At 48.9% G+C, this 12,503-nt stretch overlaps 1 protein-coding gene across 1 annotated transcript; it reads left to right on the top strand.

Moving 5' to 3' along the window:
* The first annotated feature begins 10,833 nt into the window (after positions 1 to 10,833).
* Positions 10,834 to 11,926, top strand: DFJ58DRAFT_913940 (uncharacterized protein). Its single transcript, XM_041395354.1, has 6 exons — positions 10,834 to 10,885; positions 10,934 to 11,075; positions 11,287 to 11,297; positions 11,354 to 11,557; positions 11,610 to 11,663; positions 11,717 to 11,926. The coding sequence occupies exons 2-6, from the start codon at positions 10,940 to 10,942 to the stop codon at positions 11,723 to 11,725; spliced, it is 414 nt and encodes a 137-aa protein (XP_041244145.1). The 5' UTR covers positions 10,834 to 10,885; positions 10,934 to 10,939; the 3' UTR covers positions 11,726 to 11,926.
* Positions 11,927 to 12,503: the final 577 nt, after the last annotated feature.

Genomic DNA, 12,503 nt, shown 5'->3' with positions numbered 1-12,503 from the left:
GGGTGTAAGGCGGAGCTTTGTATGAAGTAATGTCGGCCGGTAGACAGCTATTGAATTCGGATAATTGCCCCACCCAATCTAGGGCACTGATATCACCCGACTGAGCTACAACCTCCTGCAAGAGCCTCCCAAGCGCATTTTGCTTCTTCTCGCCATAAATGACAGGTAGTCTGACGCCGAAGATACCAAACAATGAGTATGCAATATCTTCCGGCCACGTGGTGACACGCGCCGACACCCATTGGAGTTTCTCCCGTGCGTCTCTCATCCCCGGACGGAAGGCGACGAGGGCCTGTGCATCTATGCCCGTCGCATCTCCCATCTCCTGCATGATTGCAATGGAATCCTTATGGTTGGGAGAGCGGTCGTCGAGATATAAGGACCAATCCTTCTGATAAAATAAGACAAATTTTGGGGCGAGGAATTCTTGAACTGTCCATCCTCGCGTGTTCCAAGCGCTACTTGCGAGTGCGCCAGGCTGCGACGAAGGTGGAACATCCGACAGGTAAATGATCGTAAGCGCTGAGTGACGATACCAGATAAACATGGAGTTGACCGATTGTTGGACCTCGACGTTGTTAGTCTGGTCGATGCAACAGGTATCAATCCATGCCCATCGATACCCCATATCACGAGCAGTTCTACAGAATGACTGCAACTTCGGGATGCCGCCAACTGGATCCAAGTCATATACCACCTTGCCCTGGATGTCATGCAGCGCCGGCTCAGTCGCTTCCCACCTATGCGATAGCATGACATAACGGAAGTACATCGTCACCACGTCTTTAATGCGCTCCGTTCGAAGATCTGCATGTTTTATTGTGGATGATAAAAGTTCTTTGTACTCTGCGCTCGTTCTGAAGGCACTGATATGTACCTCGCGATTGCTTAAGCGCCCAGTGGAGGTGTCGATTAGACGATGCGGGACATCGTCGAGTTGAGCCTTGATGGTCTTTTGAATAGCACCTTCCACTTCGGATGGACTAACATACTGTTGGCGCAAGCCTGGACAAAGAATCAACAATGTTGAAGGATATGCTATTTGGGCCATACATTGTGTTTGCGTGTCGGGAGCATTGTCCAACTTGGAGAGCATGATATTAAACGCTTCGATGGCTTCATCATATCGGTGTGCGCCATGAAGTACCGCATGCTTCGACTGATATCCGAGGTAAGATGAGGGGTTGAGTTCGATGACCTGCATATCACCAAAATGAGCGTCGGATACGAAACGGTAACTGTCATCCCACCTTTTCTGCGTCGAGGAGTGCATCGTCCCATAGCATTTTTCCCGACCGTGCCTTACTGCGGTTCGCAAAGATGGTTTCGGTTGCAAAATCGAGGTCGATCGCCGTAGAGCAAAGCTCGATAGCCAGGTCATAATTACCAGCAACGAGGGCAGCATCTCCGCTCGCAGCGAGGTCAGTCACTCCGGTGGCAGCATAGAGCACGCTGAAATCTTGCTTGAAAGCTAAGTGAAATGGGGTTGAGAATTATACCTGAGTGACATCACGCCGACTTGCCAGTGGACCAATCAAGGCAGCATGCTTTCGTAGCCTCATCAGCCGTGTCCATCGTATATCGGTATGCTTTAATGGCTTCTGGAAGTCTACCTGCCCGAAGGAGCGCATGGCACCAATTCTGGTGTGCAGTTCGCCACAAGGACTGGAGGTCCCACCCGAATAACTAGAAAAAGCACAGTCGGCCGTGAAAAAATAATTTCCAGTTGCATTGTAATCAACCTACCACCACGAAGACATCATATCTGGAATGGATGGCCGACATAGACGAGAAACCGATAGTATTGACAGCGGAAGTGAAGTGGTCAGTAGCTTCGTTGTGACGCCCGTCGTCTGATGCATTCATTCCCACTTGGACATGTAGATAAGCCTGAAGTGCGAGGTTCGCAAAATCAGCATCGACGCATGAATCTGGAGTTGGCTGTGTCAGGAGTACCCACTTCCACGATACCACAGGCCAGAGAATTCGGATTGGGACGAGTGGTAGCTAGCTCTTGGACGCGCAGAATTGCCTCGTCATGTTGATTTGCATTGAAAAGTGCGACGGCCTAACAGCTGTCGTGTAAGTCGCGAGTACATGAGACACGATTGACGTACCTTGATCAAGAGTAGAAAACGAGTTTTATTCAAGTCTGCGTCCACGTACATGAACGCGAGATCAAATGCTTTCACAGCGTCCTGAAATTGTCTTGTACCGCAGAGGGCGATGCCCTTGCAGATACAGCCCATCAAAGATGGCTGAATGCTGATGCTCTACATCGCCATACAAGATAGCCTGTGTTAAAAAGGTCGCGACGGAACAGTGTATCTCACCTTGAGTGCATCATCAAGTGCGCGGTTCCAGTCCGCTTTTCTCGCCATGACAAACGAGCGATTCGCGTAAGAGTTGTGGTCATTGCTATCGGCGTCGATATCTTGTGTTAACAGCCTGTCAGCAGTAGGCAAGTCACCGGTTATGCATGCATTGCGGGCTGTCGTGTTGATAGTGAGAATCTGCATCACGCATGGTCAGATTATGTGGTAAGAATGAAGGCTGGAAACATGCTTCGCAATCAGACTGTTGAGCCTTGGCATCAAAATTGAGGATCAATATACAAGAACATGGGCAAAGAATGAGAACTCGCATTATCTGCCACTTGTTCTTTCGGGCCATCCTCCCGTAATGCATCCTTAAAGAAAATGAGATGCAGAAGGGGTGGAAAATGAACAGAATCTTACATCTGATGTCTGGGCCTCGGGAATGTCCTACAGCAAAGGTACTGGCCACTTTGAGATCATTTTATCTCTTCCTCCGCTGAGAATGTGTTTGCCATCCATGGAGAAGGTGACACAGTACACGTCATTGGTGTGTTTGAACATGGCAATGGTTCGTCGATCTGAAACTCGCCAAAGGCGAACCTGGTGGTCTTCAGATGCGGACGCGAGAAGTGTGCCAGTAGGGTTCAAGGCAATCATCCAGACATTATCAATATGGCCCTTCCATGGTTCACCGACCTGCTTCCAGGTCGATGAATCCCAGATCCGTATGGCGGGATCGCCATGAATACCAGCCGAGACAAGCTGTTTGCCATCGGGCATCCACACGAGTGTAAAATTCCATGCTCCATTGAACACAGTGTGACCCTCAAAGTTTGCGATGCATTCCCTCTTGCCTGGATTCCATATTTGAATATTTGTCCTTGTTGCGACGGCAAGATGTTCACCAGACGGAGAATACCGAACGCAGGCGATTTGGGCGCGACAACCGATTGGATTTCCTTGCACCTGCCATGTTTTTGTGTTCCAGAGCTCCACTGTAGTATCTGTTGAGCCACTCGCCAGAAATGTGCTATCTGGGGAAAAATCGAGCATGTTGATCTGGCTGGAGTGAACTTTGATGGTTTTGGCGAGCAACTCGCCATCCCTATTCCAGGCGATGAGCTCTCCACTATCATCACCGCTTGCTATGAATTGCCCGTCTCTTGATACTGCGACTCTTCCTATGCTGTAGTGATGCCTCTCCATTATCTTCAATACCGCACCATCTTCTAAATTCCACAGACGAAGCGTCTTGTCGTGCGACACCGTCACCATACGACGTCTATCAGGGAAGACTGCGAGACTCCAAATACCAGCTTTATGACCTTCAAATGTTCGAGTAGCCGTGGCGATTCGAATGGCGGGCTGTTCTGCTTCAGTCATTCTACTCGAGGTGGATGGTGTTGAGCACAACTTTTGGAGAGCTTGTGAGTGTCTTGATATAAGTTTCAGAGGTGCGTGTACCGGGCCTTTTGATGCTTCTTCACAGCCTTAAACTGCTTCGTGTATCATTAGACGCCCGGGAGTCGAGGCCTGAAACCTATGATCATCATGATGACCCACTTCCAGCGCTTTGTAATGCCAAGTGCGACCTTCACCATGAATTCGAATGACCTGCGATTGGCTACCTGCCGCGTAACCAGGAGAAGGGTAAGATATTTTCGTTCCTTCAGTCAGTTTATCTCCTCTTGTTACGGACAGCAATACTAACGTCGCGGGATAGTATATGATGCGACGGTCCGGACGGGCTACGTGGGAAAACGCATCAATGTCGTCACCAACACAGAAGGGAATTATATTGGCATGAATGAAAACAGAAAACCTTGGAGTTCTGCGAGGTTCGGCCACCCTCCCTTCGCGTGAGTTCTGCCGTGAAGCACAACTAGTTTTGCCAGAATTTCAAAACTCCCGAGTTCTGCCAACAACACTATTTAGATGTCGGACCGCAGCAGAGTACCCCCAGTAGGTAATTATCGACTTCACTATTTAAACTGCTTCGTTATACAGTTACTTAGTAGACATGCTCATAATGGATGGACTTTTCAGGATCCCAACGATGTTCCTATGTAATTGTATACATATTGCATATTGCATAATGCATGGCCTTGACATGGCTTGTATGCATTATGAAGTGCGAAATTAACAGGGTGGGACATAGTAAGGCCTTAAGGAACTGCATAAATGTATTGTTCCGCGTGAACGGTATTCTTTCTTTGAACTATGTATAGAAGCTAGTGAGCAATTACAACAGTATCATACACAAAAATGTCCCTAAACTTGGAGCATAACACCCGCGATAAGCCCATAGCATACAACCGACCTGCGAAACAGTGGGAAATCATCACAAAGGACACTCCTCGAACTTCGGCTCTTTCACCAGAATGTCGAAGTTGCCGTCGCAAGTGGCGAGGTCATCGAGATTGATTTTGACGACGACAACAACAACAACAATTCAGCACTCAGCGGCTACATCAATCACACTGACACATCTTCTTGATTTGTGCCAGAAACTCGAAGTTGGATGCGGCATGCAAGATGGTGATCTACATATGCTAGACCCTCCTAGAATATTTTTTCTCGGTACAATCAGCAGATACAATAGGTAGCATGATGTCACACTTTTGGCGGAGGTCACATATGTCACAATAATGTGACATATGTGGTGTTGCATATCTCTCATAATGCATAAACTATTGGCGGTCCCGACAGTATGCATTATGAGCATGTCTACTGTAGTACCCTATGTAGGACAATACTTTCTAGTCAATGGGACCCCCGATTTCCGACCTTCTAGAGGCATACCCCATCAGTTTGCCGTTCCCGCCGGCTGTCTTAGACGCGCACTTCGGTGGTATATGGCTTGTGGTGATGGAACCCGTTTCTGGTCCGCTTTCGCGGATTTTACAGAACGCAAACTTTTAAAGCCCAGGTCGTTTTGCTTCCTGTGCCGAAGGCACAACGGTTGTTGGACTAGTGTACCATCGGGCGCAAACTTCAAGCCTACTGCTTTGCCATCATGATGCGCGGTGGTCCTGGCTTTGGACCATACTGGAGGTCGATTACCATATGGAACACTTTTGTTTCAATACGGCTCTTTGACATCTGCAACATACCGTGCACGCAGACTCGGATGCTATTTTCGCAGGACAAGATAGACGACAATGCAACATAAGTATTCAAGTTGATGCACCGAAAACTCGCAGATTCGGCTTTCCTTTTACAAGACGAGTCGTGCAGTGGCAATCACTTGTGCACGATAGCTTCACCTTTGGCATCGATATCACACGTCCGATCACGAGTGATCTTGCCTGTCAGATCTTTTGCCCCTCAGTCCCCAAGATAATATTAATCACCTACAGTACACTCACAGCGACCTACTTTGTGTCCCAAATTCCTTCCTTCCACTGCTCGCATAGATATGACTCCTCTACGGAATACTAACATTCGTGATCCCTCGAATGCACGTCCATCTCTTGTTTCCTTCGCACTTGACTCCTTGCAGCAGGCTGTTACATTGCCCCTGCCTTCTAACTGCTCTCCCTCACCGCCGCGGCAGGTCACTACTCACGGACATTCACACAAAGATTCACGCGAGAACGATCGCCATCACATTTCCAACTTACATCTGTTTTCAGTCTCGACTACCCACCAACCAATCATCTGCTATAACCTTCAAAGCCCACCTATACTACCTGTGCACCGCTCGTGCATCGCCGCTAATTATCAATGTTCATCTTACCCCGAGTCTAGTATACCTGGCACATTTTTCTTGCTGTAGTCCAAGTCTCACACATCCATTTGCACCACAACGATGCTGACGATGGCTTGATTCGTGATGAAGATTATGTTCCTTATCCATCCAATTCGCAACCGATAGCCACAGGGCAGCTCATGGCTAGAGGGCATGGAAGTCGCCAGTTGTGTGATTGCTTGTAGATCAGCTTCGAGGATATTCCTTGGGTATTGCTCGTCTCATACGTCAAATTCACACTCTTGGATTACTGTTGTAGATAACAAATGCATACCGCTACAATATCTCTAGCGTCTTGACCATGTCTAGAATAGAAGAAAGGTCTTTGACTTGTGCAATAATATCATGATCTGACGCGATTCTCTTGTATTCTCCGCCGCGCTGGCGCGCTAGCAAAAATGCGCTAAAAGGCTGCCCAAGACGAGCAGCCAATCGCAAGGCTCGATCGCTCAGTTCTGAATCAACCGACTCCTGTGCTTCAGGGAACTCGTCATGCGAATCCTGTAATGGAGACCCGGGCGCAGACCAATAACCTTCCTCGCTCTCTGTGTCGTCAGTCACATCAGGCAACTCTACCAAGCCAGACGGCTCCACGAAATCAGGAAGCTCGAGGAGATAACGATTCCACGGACGAACAAGCAAGAGTGTCTGCATAGTGGGTCGTAGTGATGAGAATGGATTTAGCTTGTCCTCCGTGGTGATCAGCAGGTCATGAAGCCCATCGGCTTTAACTTCGTATATCTCCTGGTCTTGCGCGCGACTCCGTTTGACTGCTGTGACACGAAATGCAATACAAGGTAGATGAACTCTGCAGTTTGCGAAACGTGGAGCGTTCAGGTTGTCAAGCAGGGCATAAAGTTTCAGGACCAAATCTAGAGCGACGACATGTCGGAGCGAGGAGATCGACGTCTGAATGTCATCTTCGGAAAGAGATGGCAGGGTGTATGGTGGAGCTTTATATGAAGTAATGTCTGCCGGTAGACAGCTATTGAATTCGGATGATTGGCCCACCCAGTCCAGGGCACTGATGTCACCCGACTGCGCTACGACCTCCTGCAAGAGCCTCCCAAGCGCATTTTGCTTCTTCTCGCCATAAATGACAGGTAGTCTGACGTCGAAGATACCAAACAATGAGTATGCAATATCTTCCGGCCACGTAGTGACACGGGCCGACACCCATTGGAGTTTCTCCCGTGCGTCTCTCATCCCTGGACGGAAGGCGACGAGGGCCTGTGCATCTATGCCCGTCGCATCTCCCATCTCCTGCATGATTGCAAGGGAATCCTTGTGGTTGGGAGAGCGATCATTGAGATATAAGGACCAATCCTTCTGATAAAATAGGACAAATTTTGGGGCGAGGAAGTCTTGAACTGTCCATCCTCGCGTGTTCCAAATGCTACTTGCGAGTGCGCCAGGCTGCGACGAAGGTGGAACATCCGACAGGTAGATGATGGTAAGTGCTGAGTGGCGATACCAGATAAACATGGAGTTGACCGATTGTTGGACCTCGACATTGTTAGTCTGGTCGATGCAACAGGTGTCGATCCATGTCCAGCGATACCCCATATCGCGAGCAGTTTTACAGAATGACTGCAACTTCGGGATCCCGCCAACTGGATCCAAATCGTATACCACCTTGCCCTGGATGTCATGCAGCGACGGCTCCGTCCCTTCCCACCTATGCGATAGCATGGCATAACGGAAGTACATTGCCACCACGTCTCGGATGCGCTCTGCTTGAAGGTCTGCATGCCTCATTGTGGATGACAAAAGTTCTTTGTACTCCGCACTCATTCTGAAGGCATCGATCTGTACCTCGCGATTGCATAAGCGCCCAGTAAAGGTGTTGATTAGACGATGCGGGGCGTCGTCAAGTTGAGCCTTGATAGTCTCTCGAACAGTTTCTTCTGCTTCGGATGGACTAACATACTGTTGGCGCAGGTCTGGACAAAGAGTCAACAATGTTGAAGGACATGCTATTTGGGGCGTACTTGTTGTTTCCGTGTCGGGAGCATTTTCCAACTTCGAGAGCATGATTTTGAACGCCTCGACGGCTTCATCATATCGGTGTGCGCCATGAAGTACCGCATGCTTCAACTGATATCCAAAGTAAGATGACGGGTTGAGTTCGATCACCTGCGTATCACCAAAATGAGCGTCAGATACGAGACGGTAGCTGTCGTCGCACCTTTTCCGCGTCGAGGAGTGCGTCGTCCCACAGCATTTTTCCTGACCTCGCCTGACTGCGGTTCGCAAATATGGTATCGGTTGCAAAATCGAGGTCGATCGCCGCAGAGTAAAGCTCGACAGCCCTGTCGTGATTACCCGCAGCGAGGGCATCATCTCCGCTCCCAGCGAGGTCAGTCACTCCAGCGGCAGCATACAGCATGCTGCAATCTTGCTTGAAAGCTGAGTAAGATGAGGTTGAGGAGTGTATCCAGTTGACATCACGAGGACTTGCCAGTCGACCAATCAAGGCAGCGTGCTTTCGTAGCCTCATCAGCCCTATCCATCATGTATCGGTATGCTTTGATGGCTTCTGGAAGTCTACCTGCCCGAAGGAGCGCATGACACCAATTCTGGTGTGCAGTTTGCCACAAGGACTTGAGGTCCCACCCGAATAACTAGAAAAGGCAGTCAGGCGTGAAAAAAATGCTTTCCAGTTGCACTGCAATCAACCTACCACCACAAAGACATCATATTTAGAATGGATGGCCGCCATGGACGAAAAACGAATGGTGTTGACAGCGGAAATGAAGTGGTCAGCAGCTTCGTTGTGACGTGCGTCGTCTAATGCATTCATTCCCACTTGAACGTGTAGGTAAGCCTGAAGTGCGAGATTCGCAAGATCAGCATCGACGCATGAATCTGGAGTTGACTATGTCAGGAGTACTCACTTCCACGATACCACAGGCAAGAGAATTCGGATTGGGACGAATGGTAGCTAGCTCGTGGACGCGCAGAATTGCCTCGTCATGTTGATCTGCATTGAAAAGGGCGATAGCCTGACAGCTGTCTTGCAAGTGGCTAGTACATGATACACAATTGACGTACCTTAATCAAGAGTAGAACGCGAGTTTTGTTCAAATCTGCGTCCACGTACATGAACGCGAGGTCAAATGCTTTCGTCGCGTCTTGGAACTGTTGTTTTCCAGTGGGCGATGCCCTTGGAGATGCAGCCCATCAAGGATGGCTGAATACTGATGCTCTATGTCACCATATAAGTTAGTCTGTTAAAAAGGTAGTGATGGGACAGTGCATCTCACTTCGAGCGCGTCATCAAGTGCGCAGTCCCAGTTTGAATTTCTTGCTTTTATAAACGAGCGACTCGCATAAGAGTTGTAGTCGTTGCCATCGGCGCCGATGTCTTGCGTCAACAGCTTGTCAGCAGTGAGCAAGTCGCCACTTATGCATGCATCGCGGGCTGTCGTATTGATACTGAGGATCTGCATCACACATGATCAGATTATGTGGTAAGAGTGAAGCTGCAAACATGCCTCGCAATCAGACCGCCGAGCCTTGGCATGAAGATTGAGGATCAATATGCAAGAAGACGGGCAAAGAATGGGAACTCACATTATCTGCCACTTGTTCCTTCGGGGCACCCTCCTGTAACATATCCTTGAAGAAAATGAGATGAAGAAGGGACGGAAAATGAACAGAAACTTACATCCGATGCCTTGTCCTTGAGAATGTCCTCTGACGAAGGTACTACCCACTTCAAAATCATTTTACCCCCACCTCCGCTGAGAATGTGCTTGCCATTCATGGAGAAGGTGACACAATCCACCTCATTGGTGTGCTTGAATATGGCGATGGTTCTTCCATCCAAAAGCCGCCAAAGGCGAACCTGGTGGTCTTCAGATGCAGACGCGAGAAGGGTGCCAGTAGGGTTCAAGGCAATCATGTTGACAGACCTGGTATGGCCCTTCCAGGGTTCACCGACCTGCATCCAGGTCGATGAATCCCAAATCCGTATGGTTGGATCAGAATTACTACCAGTCGAGAAAAGCTGTTTGCCATCGGGTGTCCATGTGAGTGTAAAATTCCATGCTCCATTGTACGCAGAGTGACCCTCAAAGTTTGCGATTCATTCCCTCTTGCCTGGATTCCATATTTGAATATTTGTCTTTGTTGCGATGGCAAGATGTTCACCAGACGGCGAATACCGAACGCAGCGGATTTCAGCACCACAATTGATTGGATCTCCTTGTACCTGCCATGTTTTTGTGTTCCAGAGCTCTGCTGTGGTATCCCATGAGCCGCTCGCCAGCAATGTGCTGTCTGGGGAAAAATCAAGCCACCATATCTGTTTGGAGTCGACTTTGATGGGCTGGGTGAGAGATTCGCCGTCTCTGTTCCAGGCAATGAGTTCTCCACCATCATCACCACTTGCTATTAATTGCCCGTTTCTTGACACTGCAAGTCTTCGTAAACCGAAGTGATGCCCCTCCATTTTTTTCAACACAACGCCGGCTTCTAAGTCCCACAGACGAAGCGTCTTGTCTGCCGAGGCCGTCACCATACGGCCTCTGTCGGGGAAGACTGCAGCTGCAAAGATACTATCTTTATGGCCTTTAAATGTTCGACTAGCCGTGGTGATTCGAATGGCGGGTTGTTCCACTTCAGTCATTCTACTGGAGGTGGATGGTGTTGAGCACAACTTCCTGGAGAGCTTGTGGGTATCTTGATCTAAGTTTCAGAGGTGCGTGTACCGGGCCCTTTTATGCTTCTTCACAGCCTCAACTTGCTTCACGTATGATTAGACGCCCGGGACACGAGGCCCGAAACCTATATTTTTGCAATCTGCAACCATGTAAGCATAAATCCAGGGCCAGCTTCGCTCTCTTCATCTATTAGCTAGTCCTCCATGTCCATCCCTCTCCACCGCCTACTTCATCTTGGACGTACGATCGGAGAATTGACACCACTCTTGCCGGAAAAGACTCAGTCGCAAACGAATTTGCAGGGTGGAAAGTCTATAGCACAACAGAATCAGACAAGACGTACGTACTCCTCAACCCGTCGTTCAGCCGCAATCGTGACCGCGATCGACAGCGATATATGCAAGCTCTTTATTTCAGGCATTGTACCATACCCCATCGCATTAATGTCCACGATCAGTGAGGAGGGCATAGGGAACCTGGCACCGTTCACGTAAGACGCACATTCGTTGTCTAACGCGCTTTGTATGCTTACCTGGCTTGCGTCCACCAGCTGTTTTAACAGTGAGCAATACACAAAAAACAAGTGTCTTCATCGATTCAATAACCTCTTCCCATAGGTCACGAACTATCGGCCTGTCATCTCCTCCGCATCCAACCGCAGCGCTTCGAGCCGCCTCAAAGGCACAGTCGCGAAGTTGAAGTACAACCAAGGATTCACCATGAATATCAGCGGGCCATTCGTCGAGAACGCAAATGCAAATGCCATAGACACTCCTCTTGGCTTCGACGAGTGGAATAGCGGTCTGCCCAAGGAAAAACGCGTATGCGTGTACATTTGTGATACGATATATGCGCTAACAAACAGGTGTTCAGGTGCAAATAAAAACCTCCCGCGTCAAGGAAAGCGCTTTTAGCATGGAGTGCGAGGTAATTTCATTGAATAATTCACATCTTCATTTTTGATTGAATTTCTTAATCAGTATCATTGACAGCATAGAGTGGATGTTCCAGTTCTCGCATACCTTGTGGCAGCGTCCTTGACGAGACGCTTCAATGTGTTCATGTACGTATGCTTGCCATCCAAGTTCACATTTGCTATCCAAGTACAGAAGTCTCAACGTCCTCACACTCGTACGTACAGATCTGGAATTTGTTATATCTACCTGTACTTTTTTTGTCGTCGAATTGCGCCAACTACCTGACCCCAAGCAGGCTACATGTGTTCATGTTCAGACGCTTGCTAACTTCATAAACAGATGATGTGGCGGGGTCACAGCCTGAGGATGAAATTCCGTATTGTCATACCGGTAGAGTTCGGAACGGTTCGGGAAGGCTGAACTAAATTGGAACAATTCGGAAGGGCCTGGCCATGGACCCAACCACAGAGGACCGGACCAAAAGTCCGGTTCGAACCGTGGTTCTGGACCAGGCCGCGGCAGCACTAGGGCCTGTGCCACTGTCACTGGTCACAAGGAGGACGGAATTCTGTATTGTCATGCTGGCAGGGTTCTTGGACGGTCGCGAGAACCCTTTGAACGGGGACCAGCGATCATCGATCATCCGCTGTTTACTATCAAGATGCGCTGTGTTTATGCTGGTTCCAGTGTTGGGTCCATGTCGTGAGAAACACCCGCTTTTGAAAATACAGTTCTTGATATATATCTTCGCCGATCATTCTAGCCGGACTCACGATGTACACGCACACTTGGCAAAATAATACGAAGTTAACCACACTATTATCCACCTATATGACATTGCTAGTATTGG

This window comes from Suillus subalutaceus, assembly GCF_016647625.1.
Source record: "Suillus subalutaceus strain FC151 chromosome Unknown DFJ58scaffold_50, whole genome shotgun sequence".
Taxonomy (NCBI): Eukaryota; Fungi; Basidiomycota; class Agaricomycetes; order Boletales; family Suillaceae; genus Suillus; species Suillus subalutaceus.
Note: the sequence above shows the minus strand (reverse complement) of the source record. Positions and strands in the feature narration are given on the sequence as shown.

Bases quoted from the DNA above. Each gene is read 5' to 3' on its own strand.
- DFJ58DRAFT_913940 (XM_041395354.1), top strand. From the start codon at position 10,940: ATGTCCATCCCTCTCCACCGCCTACTTCATCTTGGACGTACGATCGGA. The intron at 11,558-11,609 runs GTATGCGTGTAC...ACAGGTGTTCAG, and splicing joins GTCTGCCCAAGGAAAAACGC to GTGCAAATAAAAACCTCCCG.